Source organism: Macaca fascicularis, chromosome 3, assembly GCF_037993035.2.
Source record: "Macaca fascicularis isolate 582-1 chromosome 3, T2T-MFA8v1.1".
Classification (NCBI taxonomy): domain Eukaryota; kingdom Metazoa; phylum Chordata; class Mammalia; order Primates; family Cercopithecidae; genus Macaca; species Macaca fascicularis.
In genome coordinates this window covers 113396309-113413000 of record NC_088377.1, presented here as the reverse complement: position 1 = coordinate 113413000, position 16692 = coordinate 113396309, and the positions used below count along the sequence as shown (strand labels likewise).

General features: G+C 38.3%; 1 protein-coding gene across 2 annotated transcripts; it reads right to left on the bottom strand.

Moving 5' to 3' along the window:
• Positions 1–2271: 2271 nt before the first annotated feature.
• AGR2 (anterior gradient 2, protein disulphide isomerase family member) lies at positions 2272–14610 on the bottom strand. Of its 2 annotated transcripts, none has more exons than XM_005550049.3 (8): positions 14546–14610; positions 11272–11417; positions 10934–10997; positions 10761–10813; positions 9355–9428; positions 7264–7327; positions 4562–4645; positions 2272–2588 (listed from the first exon to the last, which is right to left on the bottom strand). In XM_005550049.3, exons 2-8 carry the CDS (start codon positions 11408–11410, stop codon positions 2539–2541), a joined length of 528 nt encoding a protein of 175 aa, XP_005550106.1. In that variant the 5' UTR covers positions 11411–11417; positions 14546–14610; the 3' UTR covers positions 2272–2538. The 2 variants fall into 2 exon arrangements, with proteins under 2 accessions (XP_005550106.1, XP_005550107.1); XM_005550050.4 differs by having other exon boundaries at positions 14564–14610.
• Positions 14611–16692: the final 2082 nt, after the last annotated feature.

The window sequence follows — 16692 nt, the reverse complement described above, 5'->3', positions numbered from 1 at the left end:
ACCCAAGAGTGGAATTACTGGGTTGGATGGTAGTTCTATGTTTAATTTTTTGAGGGACAACCATATTGTTTTCCACAAAACAAAAATGGCTGCACCATTTTATATTCCCACTATGTTATTAACATTTTTATTTGGCTGTTTGAAGTAGCACTCTTCAGTCTTCTAGTACTCTTCTACTTCTCTGTAGTCAGAGAAATAGTCAAGATATACTTTCACTTGAAATTTATTTAAATGCAAATGAAACATTGTGAGATGACAGAAGAGGGATTTGGTAGAAAGAACAGGCATTGCTAATATTTCAGTGAGTTTAGAACAACCATTTCCATGTTCGTATCTTCTATTTTTTTCTTTTTTTTTTTTTTTTTTTTTTTTTTGGAGACAGAGTCTCTCTTTGTCACCCAGGGTGGACTGCAGTGGTATAATCTCAGCTCACTGCAACTTCCGCTTCTCTTGGTTTCTCATGCCTCAGCCTCCCAAGTAGCTGGGATTACAGGCATTGGCCACTGTGCTCGGCTAATTCTTTTGTATTTCAAGTAGAGTCAGGGTTTCTCCATGTTGGCCAGGCTGGTTTCACACTCCTGGGCTCAAGTGATACGCCTGCCTCAGCCTCCCAAAGTGCTGGGATTACAGGCGTGAGCCACCACGACTGTCCTCAATTCTGTTTTTAACTCTGTATGTACACATTTCTTGTAGTTGCAATTATAGCATAGAAGGTCTTAAATTCTTTTTAGGCCTTTTCTGTTTCACCGTTATGTTTATTATTTTTTTAGATGACAACATAATACATTTTGTCTTAATATACCATGTAGCCATTATGTTTTCCGGAGGTTGCTTTTCTTTGGTGTATTTAAATAATGTTACCATTGGCCTCGTGACAGAACTGTTTCTGTTGGATGATTTCCTTAGGATAAAATCTCGGTAGTAGAGGAGACTGATGGGACAAAGTCAATTAATGACTCATGTTTTGTGTTTCTCCAATGCTTTTAAAAGGGGGACTTATTTTCCTTACAGCTGTAACATTTGATTTCCTAAATATTTATTTATATTTAAAAAGTATTTGTATGTGTTAAGATATTTTGCCATTCAATACATTTTAAGAAGTTAATCTTACTTCACGTCAGCCCAATGAAAAAAATATTTTGCTATACTATAGGAGAAACTTGAATCACTTAGAAGTTGTCGTTTAAAATATTTGTTTATGGAAGGGAAACCTCTTTTTCCTCTTGTTATCCCTCAGAGCTTTTTAAATGGAATGTGTTACCTTTTTCAGCATGTGTAAGTGATCTACTTGTGAGAAGGGAGCTGATTAACCTGTGATATTTTTGCTGAAGATTTGTATGTCATTAAATCAGCAGTATATGCTCAGCACCTACTAATCATAGTAGTCACTATGAGAGATAGAAAAGATTGAAAATATATCCCTGGAAAAATTAATAATGCCAAAAGATCTATTCAAAAAAGGATCTATCCAAAAAAGTTAATAAAGACACGCAACAGATACTGCAAAGCGTTATATAGAGCACCATAGTCCAGGGGCCAAAGAAATCAGTAGGGGCTGGGCAGTAGAGGAATTCCATATATTAATGAATGTGAGATTAAGTATATAGTGAAGAAATTAACACACAATTTTAATTTCTGTTAGGCAGAATGCTCCTTTACCCCGATGCCACCGCCTTTCACGTTTCCTAAACCCTAGTGACCTCTGATCTCCATCTGCCTCATCAACACGTCACCACCCTTTGCTCTTCGTCCAGTTAGTCACATGTTGGCTGAATTTATTTCACTCCAGTACTTTAGGACCTTGACAGACAAACGATTACAAGGCCAATTCCCAGCATTTCTTTAGGGTGTGTTCAGGGGTGCAGATGTTCTTTGGATGACCTTTCTACTAAATTAGACTTCTGAAGGAGAAAGCTACCCTGAGAGAGGCTTTCCCTGAGAGCATTAAGTGGGGCAAAATCTGACTAAAATTTAATTACTAAATGAAAATGTGTACATTAGAGTTCCTGGCCAGAGTTGACTCTAGGTAGTGACATGATTTTCTTGGGATGTTTTTCTAAATATTCTTTTATGCTAAAGCACATGGCTTGATACTCCTGTTGTAAGCTCAGGTCTACTTATAGTCATCTACTGAGAACCTGTGGAGTGGTGAGATAACTTGGTCTTTGGTCTTCATCATTTGAAGTAGTTTTGGTTTTGTCTTGTCCCTTCCTTGAGCATTTTGTGTGTGTTTAATCCTATGTGGTAAATGAACCACTGTGAAAGACCAAGTTGGAAAAAACAGAACACCCCCAAAAGGATTTATTTTTTTAAGAAAATCATGGCTCACTATGGTAGTATACAATATTGTTTTCACACATGTACACTTGACACCAGATTTCTAAAACTTGTTTTTCTTAAAAAACAGTTGTCGTAACATTAAACCATAACCTAATCAGTGTGCTCACTATGCTTCCACACTTGCCAGTCTTCTCATACTTCTTCTGGTTTCAAGTCTCAAGGCCTGACATAGACAGAAGGGCTTGCAGATTTTTTTCTTTACAATTCGGTCTTCAGCAACTTGAGAGCTTTCTTCATGTTGTCAAGCACTAATGGGGGATAAAAGCAGGAGAGTCAAGACACCGTCATACATTATATCGATATGATAAACCCCAAACTTGGATGCTTAATTCATTATTTAATGGGGTGCTTTTTTTGTGAGACAAGGTCTCGCTCCTGCTCAGGCTGGCGTGCAGTGGCGCAATCTCTGCTCAGTGCAACCTCTGCCTTCTAGGTTCAAGTGATTCTTTAGCCTTAGCCTCCTGAGTAGCTGGGATTAGAGGTGTGCTCCACCATGCCCAGCTAATTTTTGTATTTTTCGGAGAGACAGGGTTTTGATATGTTGGCCAGGCTAGTCTCGAACTCCTGAGCTCAAGTGATCCACACACCTTGACCTCCCAAAGTGCTGGGATTACAGGCGTGAGCCACTGTGCCCAGCCTGATAGGATGCTTTTTAATCATGAGGTGAATAATTGGTAATCTTATTGTAATTTAAAAACATTATATGAAATGGCTTTTGTGACAATCTAGTTTTCTACTGTATTCATTCCTTCCCAGATCCTTCATCTCCAATCCTCACTTCCAAAATATTCCTTTTATAAGCTCTATCAGCAGAAAATAATTTTGGCTCATTTAGAAGTAAATTTAAATCACGTTTAAAAGAAATGTCTATTAGTAGGTGTGTGCACCTACTGTAAGTTGTTTTAGAAGTAGGGTAAATATAAATAATAGCAAATCAAGTGCTTTATGCACATGAATTATTTAATCCTCATACAAACATGATTAGAACTTTACGTATACATAATGAAACAGGCAGAGAGAGGCTGAGTAGCTTGCTTAAGGTCACACAGCTAACAAATAATGGAGCTACTGTTCCAGAGCCCAAACTCTGGGTCACTGTTTCTTCAACAGCAATTCATCAAAATGAGATGTGTGATCTACTAAAAATAAGATGTCCATGCGACAGACACTGAACAGCTGCTTATTCACTCCTCCTACAAATATTTATTAAGTGCCTGTTCTACAAGGCATTGTGATATTACCTATGTAGGACATCTGCCTTTAAAGAGCTTAGTCTTATTAAAATGTATGGTATTGTCTCAAGAATGGCTGACACTACTTGGAATGTGCTTCCCCTGGTCCAGCACACACTGGAAACGTTGCTAATGCACCACGATGATCTCTCCTGCTTCCTAGACATGGCCTCATTTCTCTTCACAAAATGACGTTCTAAGTCACCACTGGCTAATAGAAATTTCTGTGATGATGGAAATGTTCAGTGTCTGGGCATTGAGCACTTGGAATGTGGCTAGTGTGGAGAAATGAATTTCTAACTTTAACTTAAATAGCAACATGTGGTGAATGGTTAACATATTGGACAGTGCAGTTCTAGGCAGCCACTACTAATTGATCAGAGTTGGTTCCTAGGATAAAACCCACTTTTCTTCCCAGAGGACTAATCAGATGTCACAGCTAGCTACAGCCTTGCATTGAGGTACCTCATCTGCCTTAAGTCAGTCTCTCTCTCTCTCTCTCTTCCATTCATGGCAACCACAGGGAAGGTGATTTTCTTGGCAATCATTTGGATCATCTTTCCTACTGATCTTTACATTGAACCTGAATTTAATTTTAAGCTGGACCGCACATTCTTTCACTTTTGTTATTTAAAAAATTAAGACATGCAGATAATTACAATTATTACACACAGTTCTGTGATAGGAGTGTGTGCTAGTGTACCTAACAGAAAACCTGAAAATCAGGTAATGTGGTCATAGAATCCTCCTAGAGAAAAAGATACCTAATCTAAATAATTCATCTTCAATTGAGATTAAAAACAAACAAACCTGAGATGGAAAGAGAGTGTGATTTGCCTGAGGATGCAAGGCTAGTTAGGGTCAAACTGAGTCTGAGGCGTCCCTAAGCCTAGCTCTCTCTCACCTCACCATGCAGCCTCTAGTCCCATCACTACAGCAATAGAAGTGTTCAACTCTTGGGCAACATCCAAATTGAAGGTAACACTTACACAGAGCTGTATCTGCAGGTTCGTAAGCATAGAGACGATTTGAATATCTTCCAGTGATATCGGCTCTAACTGTCAGAGATGGGTCTGCAAAGATAAACGAAGCAAAAGGGAATGGAATGGTTTGTTTTCAAAAAACCTCTATTTAATGCCATGGGGAACTGCAGTTCACATATTCATGTCCCGTGAAGGAATGAAGTGCGTCTGCACTCACAGGAGCTCTGATCCATCCACTCTACTACCCAGCCCCTGGCAGTTAGTAGCAAATGCAGGGCTGGAAACATCAACAGCTGTGCAGTGCTATTTGTGGAAAATGTTATGAACCCTTCTGTTCTATCTATGGCAACCTGGAAACAGAATAATACATATTTAAGGGTGACATGGTGTTTAGTTTTTTGGTGAAAACATTAACATTTTGTACTGCAAAATTATTTTAAATTCTTCAAATGATTATGTTGTAGTTTACATGTTTCTAGATCATTGGAAACCCACATCCAATGCTAGTTTTTAAAACAGTTTTTTTTTAATTAATAGAGGAATACAAGTCCTTAACAGCAAAGTTCAAATAAACATATAGTACCTTCACTATATTTTACTTTATTGTTAATTAACTGCATTTTTAAAAGTAGAGATTGGTCTTCTCTTATGTGTACATATATCCCTCTAAATTTAAATCCATCTTGCCATGTTTTATATTTAACTTGAAGTGATCTAATTAATGAGAAAAAGGGGCATTTTAAAATTAAGGTGCATCCGAAAGGGAAGCGTGAGGATACAGAGAGATCTGGAAACCTTGCCTTGAGAGACGTAATTGAAAGAACCTAGGACACGTGCCCTGAAAACGAGACAAGGAGGACATGTGAGAACCATCTGCATGTTTGCAGAGTCTGTCGCTGGTACTGGAGTGGGCAATCTGTCATTTCAGAATGTTGGACTAAGGCCAGACACATAAATTACAAGAAACAGATGTACATTTATTCACCAGATTTGAGACCGACTATACTTCTGTTTGGTGCAGAGGATACAAAGACACGGTCTCATCTTTGTAAGAAATTAACCTAAGAAGGGCCTTTTAAATACCCAACTAGCAGCTTACAACCCTGGCTGCACATTGGAATCATCTGGAGAACTGTAAACACTACGATGCCTGCGTCCCACCCCTAGAGATTCTGACTTAATTGGTTTGAGGTGTGGCCTGGTCAACTTGATCTTTAAAATCCTCCAGGTGATTCAAACATGTAGTCAGGGTGGCTGCTGCGGAGCTAGAAGAGCAAGCTGCGTTGGAGCTGGTTCTTAGGACTGAAGGAATTGAATGTGGGTTAAAATGCCCTTCCACAGGGATGCCGTAAAAAGAATTCTTGTACAAGGTATGACCGGACAATCTATAAATTCCTTTTCACTGTTAGGATGCCAAATGTTCTAAATTCTAACAAAACTAAACCTATAAAATTAGTGCTTTAGTTCAGCCTTCCTTTTTTCTGTCTCTCGTTTTTCTTTGCCCTGCTTTATACATTCAGTGTAAACTTTAATGAATTACACAGGTGAATCATATGATTAGCATGAATTCTTGTAAGTGATAGATTTCATTATGGATTGTCCTTAAATCAGTATGACTTTGAACAAAGCCAAACTCAGTACAATCATCGAATAATTCAACACATATTGATGGAGAGCCTACTGCAGGGTCATGTTGGGAATAGCATGGTGAGCAGAAATAGGTACAGTCCCTGCCATAGGGGCTTATAGTCCATGGTGGGATTTATTACATAACCACCCCCAAAATGCAAAATTATACCTGAGGAAAGTATGACTAAAAAGAGAGACATGGTGCCACAAGAGCATGTAGTAGGGATTTGACCGGGTCGATGAATGATGATGATTGGGGAGTTAATGATGTGAAATTGGGGGACAGAGAAGGAAGTGGGAAAACCACATGAAAAAAGTACCAGTGGCAGGAAGGAGCATGTGGCTCCTTTCATTTCTTTTTCCCACTTCATATTCCTTTTTTTTTTTTTTTTTTTTTGAGACGGAGTCTCGCTCTGTCGCGCAGGCTGGATTGCAGTGGTGTTATCTCGGCTCACTGCAACCTCCACCTCCCGGGTTCAAGCAATTCTCGTGCCTCAGCCTCCCAGGTAGCTGGAATTACAGGCTCCTACAACCATGGCTGGCTAATTTTTTTGTATCTTTAGTAGAGATGGGGTTTCACCATGTTGGCCAGGTGGTTTCAAACTCCTGACCTCAAGTGATGTGCCGGCCTCAGCCTACCAAAGTGCTAGGATTACAGGCGTGAGCCACCCAGCCTTATTCCTAACTTTCTTAAAAATAATAAAAAATGTCAGATAGAAAAATCTAATACACAAAGTGAAAGTTTGCTGGGTTAAAAAATAAATATTTGCAGGCCTCTTGTATTCAGGAAATGTATCAATATGTTTAAATAGCGAATAGGGTGCTTTGTTATCAGATGTATTATAGCAGAAGATGAAAAGTTACAATTAGCACGTGAGAAAAGAAAGTGTTGTGTGGAAATAGGTAAAAGCTCACATTTTCTAAAGAAAATATGTTGTGGAACTTAAAGGAATGTCATACTCCTTACTAGAGCTTAGTGATGACATGGGCCATGGCAAAGTGGCAAGGGACAGTGGGGAGGAGAGAAGATGGCAGCACTAGTATGAGCTTCCGAGTTATCTCATTGTACTTCCACTTACCAACAAACAGAATCCTGGGGACATACTGGCCATCAGGAGAAAGGTGTTTGTCAGTTGTTTCATACTAAGGTAAAAAGAAAAACGTCTTTTAGTTTACTTTTACTTTTCAGTCATTTTCAAACTTGTTAATACAAGAATCCGTCCATTTCTGGCCAGGCATCTTACGATATCATAAGGCACCTCTCTTCCACAAAGAGTTTATTGTATAGATGAGGAGACAAGCTGCAAGCACGAAATAATAAATAAGATAAGAGAAGAACATGAGATAAAGTGCTGAATGGATGTGATACAGAGCAAAAAAATTAAGGGAGAATTTGGAAGGAGTTGTTGTGTTTGGGGAAGACATCTTGGATGAAATAAGAGGCTATTAAGGAAAAAAGCAGATGTAATTTCTAGAGAAATTACAGAGACAAATACAGGATTTTCTTGAGTATTCATTTATCCATTTACCAATTTTTATTTAGAACTGTATTTAGCAAGGCACAGTGCTAATCTTTAATGAATGCACACTCTATTGAGAGATACAGGTAGGAAAATGAGTATTGAGGACTCAGTGGGTGAAATGTTATGGTGTAGGATATGCAGGTTTGGTGGTTGCCTTGAGGAAGACATTTAGCCCAGAATTCAGATTCCACCCCGACTAGGACTTTCTGAAGTGGATAAGGAGGAATCTTTAAAAATGAAGAGGAGTCAGTTATGTGGAAAAGAAAGACACTTCATGTAGGAGGAAGAGTATGGAGAGGACAGGTGGAGCATTTTCTCCTATGGCCAAGTGCTGGGGAAGGACTGAGTTAGGGGGATGCATGAGGGCAGTGGTGAGAAAAGGTGCTAGAGCTGCTTCAGGGGCCAGCTTAGGAATGACTTTGCACACCTGCCATGGTGTTTTCCTTTGTTCAGAAATAGTTAAGAACCACTGGAGGGATGTTACAAGAGACAATGTGACCCCAGTTTGGTCTGTAAAGCAACTACTCTGACAGCCATGTGGGATTAGACAGGGTTTATCTTGTAGACTGGGAGCCATTTAGCAGTATTACAGTAAGCTAGGGAAAGTGAAAGAGGCTTACTAAAATAGTGGTCCTGAGTTTATGGAGAAGTGACTAATAGCAGGAATACTTGGAATTTAGAAGCACAGGGCTTACTGAATGCTGTAGGTGAGTGGGAGAGTCCAATCTAGCACAGTACCACTTTCAATAAAATAGGGAATAGAGAAAGAAGAGCTATTGGAAAAGCGCAAACCAAGATGATTAATGTGCAGTGAGGAACATTCTGAGTTTAAGGTGATTATAAGATATCTGGAATATGGTTGGATAGACAAGTTGGAAATTGTTTCATGTTTGGGTAAGATGTAGGAATTATTAATGTGTCAGAATTGATTAAAGGCAGTTGTAGATGAAGTTGTTCACTGAATACAAAATATGGAAAGAAAAAAGGGTCAAGTGGAGATTCATCATGTCACTCACATTAAGGAGTAGGAAGAGGAACCCATGGAAGAGAGGCAAGGAAGAACTACTGGTGTGAAGTGCTCTTTCAGGAAGCCAACCTGTGAAGAGGAAGGGCAGCGGGGCTCAAAAGGACATATGACTAGGTAGAGTCATTTTTTGTTGGCTTTCTTTTAGAGGGAACATGAAATGTTTGTATACAGTAAAAAGAACTTGCCAAGACAGAAAGCTTGAGCACCATGAGGGGTGGTGATGGTGAAGTAAGGTGGGAATGCATAAAGCTAAAGCACAAGAGGCATGATTAGAGTTGGAAAGCCAGAATGCTGTCTCTTCCTGAGAGGTGACCAGGATCAAGAATGGGTGTAGAGAAGCCAGGACTATAGAGGGATGGGCTCAGCAAGTAACAAAAACTTTCTAGCAACAGAAAAATTCTGACTACAGGACAGAATTTTTCAGACAAACTAAAAACAGACATGCCAAATGGATTATTAACAAAATGAAATATCTTTTTTTTCTCTCTAATCTATGAGATGGGATATTTGGAAGCAATCCCAGTTAATGCGGTATGACTAAGATGTATAGGAAAAATGAATCATCTATTTCAAGTAATGAGCCATAGAGAAATGTTAGTAATGATGAAAAGGAAACTTACAACCAGATTGAGGAGGACAAACTGCTCTGCCAATTTCTGGATTTCTTTATTTTCAGCAAACACTTTCTTTAAAGCTATAATATAAAGAAAAATCATTAAGCATCCATCTTAGCATTGGTTAAAAGCTTTGTTCTATTTTAAGTTAAATTGCATTTTATTTATTTATTGAATTGCATTTTAAATACAATATTCTACTTTGGCCTTTTAGCAAATGATTAGTGAAGTAATATCTATGGCATTGACTACCTTTGCTTTTTATTCACTCATTCATCCATTCATTCATCCATTTATGTTTTCTCCAGCTCATATTTATTGAATGGCTGCCATGTGTTAAGCACTGTGTTATACACTAGGGATAGTACAGTGGGAAAAAAAAAAAAAAGCATGTGCGTTTTTCATAGAGCTCAAATACTTGTGTGGGAGACAAACCATAAACAAAGAAATAAGTAGATGATAATTTCAGGTAGAGATATGTACTTTGAAGAAAATTAAAGCAAAGGGTTTAAAAACTGTGAGCGGTCCAGGCAGATCTTCCTGAGGGGCTAACACTGAAGTGAGGGAGTGATCCATTCTGGGCTAGGCCACTGGGCAGCGGAACTGCAAAGCAATAGCTGTGAGGTGGGAATGAGCTCAGATGTGGGAGGAGCAGCATGAAGGCCAGGCTGGAGAGGGTGAAGAAAGCAAGAGGAGAGTGGTAGGAAGGGAGAGATAGCCAGTGGCCTGATCCTGTCAGCCTCATAGCTTGTGGTCAGGAATCTGGATTTAATTCTGTGATAAGAAGCCACTTGAGCACGTGAGTGATAGGATCTGATTTACGTCTACCAGCCTCACTCTGGCTTCTGTGTGGACTTGGCTGTAGGGTGGCCAGTTAGGTGACTGTTATAGTAGTCTAGACAAGATCTGATCTTGGCTTGGACCAGGGCAGTAGCATGGAGGCAATAGGAAGTGGTTGGATTTGGGCTCAGTGCAAAATGAAAGTGTAGAGCCCCTTGTTGAAGAATTACTAAGACTTTTAAGACAATGACAGCAGAGTTTAAACCAAGTGTGGGAACCTTCTAAGCTCGGGGCCCTGTGAGATGGCATAGGCTTCATGCCTGTGGATCTGGGGCTGGTTTAAGGATATATTTTGAAGATAAAGCCAGTATTTGCTGATGTATTGAATGTGGACTGTAAGAGAAATCAAGAAGTTGAAGATGAATTCTAAAGCTAGTTTTTCAAAATATGTACCAACGGTTATCACAAAACGTGGAGATATTTGAAGTCACTTTTAAATATGTTTTTACTATAGGAAATATTCATTTTTCTAAATGCAACTGTAGTTCTAAAGATACAAACATGAGTGATCTGAACCCTGGCCCTAAGGCTAAAAGCCTATAAAGGAAATCATATTTAGAAGAATAAATTACCTTGACTGTGTGGGCATTCATCCAAGTGATGGATAATCATCAAGGGTTTGTTGCTTTAAAAGACAAAGAGAGATGAGACAAATTTTATTGAGTAAGATTTCACATATATCTAGATGTCAGTAGGTGGTGCTCTTGAGAGCTTTGAGGGACCTCTGAGTAACCCTGATCTTTACCTTGTCTTGGATTTGTATAAAGCTTCTTCATATGTCTGAGTCCAGATGAGTTGGTCACCCCAACCTAGAATGAAATGAATCAGTATATTTGAAGCTTTTCTAAATTCACACCCAAAGCTGTTGTAAAGCAGTGGTAAAGACTTGGATAATAGAACTGATACTAAAGAAGAAGAAAACCCCCTAGAGAAAGTAGAAATAATTATAAACAATGATAAATCTAGAAGGAACACAACCCAAAATGACCTGGCACCAGGTTAGCACCAGGTTTAAGCACCAAGAGAGAGGAAATCTTTTCCAATTAAGTAGCAGTTGGAAGCCAACAAGAAGCTGACTCCTACCTCTGGAGAGGGTCTGGGGCAGTTTGGGTCGAGAGTCCTTTGTGTCCTTTTTAGCTCCAGGTTTGACTGTGGTATCTCTGGCCAGAGTGTAGGAGAGGGCCACAAGGAGCAAGAATGCTGACACTGAAATTTTCTCCATGGCAACTCTAGTATGGAAAACCAACCAAAATCAGTAAACAAAAATGAACTAGCAGTCTTCAGGGTCTGCAGGTTGCCCCACAATGGTGGAATATACCAGAAACTGAGGCTCTGCTGAGACTGGACATATGAGATTGGAGTAAACAGCTCTGTTCTGTGGGATTTTCCTAAGAATACAGGTGGTCTTTGACTTACAATCGAGTAATGTTCCAATAAACCCACTGTAAGCTGAAAATATTGTAAGTCAAAATACATTCAGAGTAGTCTCTCCTTTCCCAGGGTTTTACTTTCTGAGGTTTCAGCTATCCACGGTCAACTGCATCCAAAATAGGTGAGCACAGTGCAATATTTTGAGAGAGAGATCAAATTCACCTAACTTTTGTTATAAGATACTGTTGTAATTGTTCTGTTTTATTATTAGCTCTTGTTAATCTCTTATTGTGCTTAATTTATAATTTCGACTTTATCATAGATATATATGTATAGGAAAAAACATAGCATATGTAGTGTTTGGTACTCATCTGTGGTTTCAGGCATCCACTGAGGGTCATGGACCATAACCCCCACAGATAATGGGGGAACTACTGTAATACACCTAACCTAATGATCACCACAGCTGAACCTACCTTAAATGTGCTCAGAACACTCACATTAGCTTACGGTTGGGAAAAGACATCCAACACAAAGCCCATTTTATAGTAAACTGTTGACTATCTCAAGTAATTTTTATGAATACTGTATTGGAAGTAAAAACCAGAATGGCTATATGGATACTTGAAATACAGTTTCTACTGAATGTGTATTCCTTTTGCACCATCATAAAGTCAAAAAATTAAGTCAAACTACTGTAAGTTGGGACTGTCTGTATATAGTATGGATAGCTGTCTATTGATCCACATAGATACAGACAAAAATATAAAGATCTCTATAGATATAGAGTTATCTATATAGATATACATCTATATAGAAATAATATAGTTATATTTTAAGAAAATAGATGTATATACTCTAGTAGCTAAGGAAATTTACATTTACGTTTTTTGGAGACAAGGTCTCACTCTGTTGCCCAGGCTGGAGTGCAGTGGTACAATCTTGGCTCACTGCAACCTCCACCTTCTGGGTTCAAGTGATCCTCCCTCCTCAGCCTCCTAAGGAGCTAGGACTACAGGCACGTGCCACCATACTTGGCTATGTTTTTGTATTTTTTAGTAGAGATAGACTTTTGTCATGTTGCCCAGGCTGGTCTCAAATTCCTGACCTCAAGTGATCCTCCTGCCTTGGCCTCCCAAAGTGCTGGGATTACAGGAGTGAGCCACCACACCTAGCCGATATCTTAGTTAAATTACTTTTTCTTTCTGGTATTCCACAGTTGATTCCCAGGAAAAGCTAGAGCCTATGAACAGGAAAATAAATGACAAGATAAGTTTAGTGAGTGAGGAGGTGGGGAGGGAGCAAAGTGAGTTGCTCTAGCAAGTCACTAAGGTTGTCCACGGGGCTGTAACATGGAAGGCTGGAGACTTGGGATTCTGATAAAACCAAACACTGAAAGTGCTAAAAAGGAAATATGAAACCACAGCACCTAACTCTAGTATTGGTGAATGGTTTTGAATGAAGTCAAATAAACTCTGCAAGGAATCACTATTGTTAAGCGGGAAGTTTTTCATAATCTAGTATCTTGAGTGGAAACCTTTGCTAAGCATTAGCTGATTTGTTTTTAAAGGTGTTGCTAAGTTACCAGGTCGAAATGACATTTTGTATTTAACTGACCAATTATTAACTAATTCATAGTACATAAGCACAAAATGTCTTACTCAGAAAAGATGTAAGCAAAAATCAGGGATATACTTTGTTCATTTTCTATACCCAAAAAGATGTGGAAATGCCAATAACTTTTGTCTTCTAGAGTTTTGCAATAACAACCTAAGTGTACACTGTAAGTCAACAATTCTCAGCCTTCTTTGTATAAAGACTTCTTTTTAATGTTAAAAAAATCAAGAACTTTTACATGAGAATAATTATACTTTTAGAATACTGGTTGGTTCAGAAACAGATGGCAAATAACTTCTTTGAATCTATCAACAAACATTGGATTTTGTCCTTTATTTATAACGGCATCTATGTATATTCTAAAAAATAGTAAATTGATGGTAAAGCATTTTTATTTACTTAGCCCATTTACAGTTCTTGTTTTACAAGTAGCTATTAGGACCTTGCAATATCTCCAAAGGTTACAGGTTGGAACTATTGATATATTGCTTGTGTTTTACGGCAGGATGACTCAAGGAAGGCTAATATAACTCCTGCTGTACAAACATCCTGCTCCGGGGTGACTTTCTGAGATTCACTCCACTGAGTTTTTGTAATATGAATAGATTCTGCTGTGCAAATTTCCTGCATAAACCACCTCAAAGCACAATTCCAACCATGGAAAATACTGATAATTTGGAGACACACAGACACGCACACATAGGGACACACACACACACACACACACACACACACACTATGTGAAGCCAGCACTTTTTACTCGTCACCATATCCCTGTCTTCTCATCTTTAGCAAAGAATGAACTTGCAAGACATTTTAGTGTCCGTGTTTGTAAATGTTTCAGAAAAGCAACCAGCCCTCTCCTTGAACAGCCTATCCCATGAATTTAAAGATTGCAGAGGCAACAAGAATGTCTTTGCACCAAAAAGAGAAAGAAAACTGTTTTCTGATTTGCAATAATATATTCCAAGCGGACAATCCGGGCTGAGGTGTCATAGTGGAGATGCGTATGGGGCTTTTCTTTAGCCTGTGGGAAAGAAAGCTTTAGATGGTGACAGACGAAAATCCCTGGACCCTGTTCCAGGCTTGAAAAATCCTAGGATTCACCTACTCTTGGAAATTTTGTTTCCCAAAGGAGAAAGCCTTTCTCTGAACTAACTCAGGAACATCACACTGTGCCAGCTCTAGCCAAAGAAAGGCCCCAGTAAGCCTTTGGTGGAAATTCCATATTTCCCTTCCAAATTCTACTTCATTGCCCTTGGAAACTTGCAGTTCTCTGTTGCTTGATTGCCTACAACTTTATATAGCAATCAGAGGCCAAAATTCACTCCAGCAAGTGCCCATCTAAAGCTGCTGTCAGGAGCCTTACCTGGATTTCCTCACCCACCTGCCTTGTGTGAGCCGGCGGCTAGGATGCGGTCCAAGCTTCTGAGTGTGCCAGCACAGCTGAGTCTCTATTTATGCACCAGGGCACACCTCAATCCCACCCACTAGTGCTGCATTTACTTGTTGCTAACTCAGAAACGAACCTTCTTTTTTCCAAGTGATTATCTTCCTTGGGTTAAAGAGTTCCTTGTTTTTAAAAATAACATTGCAAAAGTAGGCTTTTCAGTATACATGTTTTTAACTATTTGTGAAGTGTATTGTTAAGAGGTTTTGAAACGATGGGCAGAGTGCCAAATCCAGGTAGACTTTGAATGAAGACATTTGATTTGCCTGAAGGCTGATTTGTCTTTATGTGATTGGACGGAGTTTGTAGTTTGTAGATTTTTTTTTTTCTGCCCCGTGGGCAGATTGCCTTTATTTACTTGAAAACACACAAGAGATGATTCACAATTCTGATCCTCACAGTCACATAACCTGCCATACTCCATTATGATAAAAAATTATTTTCTACAATACGTCCCCACTCCTGTCAAAAAAATGCACCCTAACTTCTGCAGGTATGAAAAAAATACAAATCAAGTAACCCATATAATATTTCAAAACTGAGGAAGTATTGGAAAAAAAACAGCCTAATACTGGGAGCTTGTAATAATTACCTTGCCATTGAATGTGTGCAGCAACTTCCCTCCACAGAGTTCAAAGGTATTTTACAGATAATTTCTTACTTAAAGGCAAACTTTCCTGCTACGCAAGCAGGAAGCCATTTACTCCATTTTTTCAGACCTAAAAACTAAGATCTGCAACTAATTTTTTTTTCCACTTAAGATTATTTAATTACTCCCTGAAGATTTTTAAACTGGAATTTAAATTTTCTGTCAGAAAATGTTAATCCTGTATTTTGTTCATGAAGTTGCGTGCAGTCTTTAAAATCTCAGAATGGAGAAAATTTTAACAACAGAAAGTTAACGAATGGGATGCAAGCCCTATATAAATGACTTTTTAAAATGAGTTAAGGTCATAATATTTCAAAAACATTTGCAAGTATGTATATTTTTCCAATAAATCCTTGAATTCTGTGGGCGAAATTGTGATTCTCCAAATACTGAATTTCCTTTCAATTCTAAATGAATTTACAGAAATAATTTCTTCAGGAGTTTGAAAACGATGATTTGAGCAAAATTCTTAAAACTAGCAGGCCCTTATATAGACCCTTGGAATGTTCAATTCCATTCCCTCATTTTACAGATGAATAAATGAATAGCAAAAAATTCATAACTTTTTGAAGGTCTCACAACTAGTTTAGGGCAGAGTTGGGACCAAAGTCTATCAGTCTCTTATTCCCTGAAAGTAACAAGTAGATGGGATTTGGAGTCACGAGATTCCCATCTGAGTCCTGCATCCTGGTGCGTGCTCATAGGAGGATCTGAGATCTCATTTAACATCCCCCAAACTTCAGCTTCTCCATCTATAATATGGGGATAATATTAACGTATGGGACCGTTTTGAATATTAAATGACTTAAGGAATATTAAATGTTTTGAATATTAAATGTTTTGAATATTAGATGACTTAAGGAATATTAAATGTTTTGAATATTAAATGACTTAAGGAATATTAAATGTTTTGAATATTAAATGACTTAGGGAATATGAAATGTTTTGAATATTAAATGACTTAGGGAATATGAAATATTTTGAATATTAAATGACTTCAGGAATATTAGATGTTTTGAATGTTAAATGACTTCAGGAATATTAAATGTTTTGAATATTAAATGACCAGGAATATTAAATGTTTTGAATATTAAATGACTTCAGGAATATTAAATGACTTCAGGAATATTAAATGTTTTGAATATTAAATGACTTTTCCCTGTGTTGCCACATGGTTTTTCCCTCTGTACCTGTCTGTGTCATTTTTTTCCTTTTCTTATAAGGACACCAGTCATATTGTATTTGGGTCCAGCTAATGACCTACTTTGACTTAATTACCTCCTGAAAGACCCTATTCTGAAGTTTTGGGGATTAAGACTTCGACATATGAGTTTTTGGGGGAACACAATCCAGCCCATAACATTTGATAAAAATAGCTAATGCATGCTGGCTTAATACCTAGGTGTTGGGTTGATCT

Excerpts from the sequence above, each read along its gene's own strand:
- AGR2 (XM_005550049.3), bottom strand. The coding sequence starts at position 11,410 with ATGGAGAAAATTTCAGTGTCAGCATTCTTGCTCCTTGTGGCCCTCTCC. Across the intron at positions 10,814-10,933 it reads TTATACAAATCCAAGACAAG|CAACAAACCCTTGATGATTA; the intron begins GTAAAGATCAGG and ends TGTCTTTTAAAG. Across the intron at positions 2,589-4,561 it reads ACCTGCAGATACAGCTCTGT|TGCTTGACAACATGAAGAAA; the intron begins GTAAGTGTTACC and ends ATCCCCCATTAG.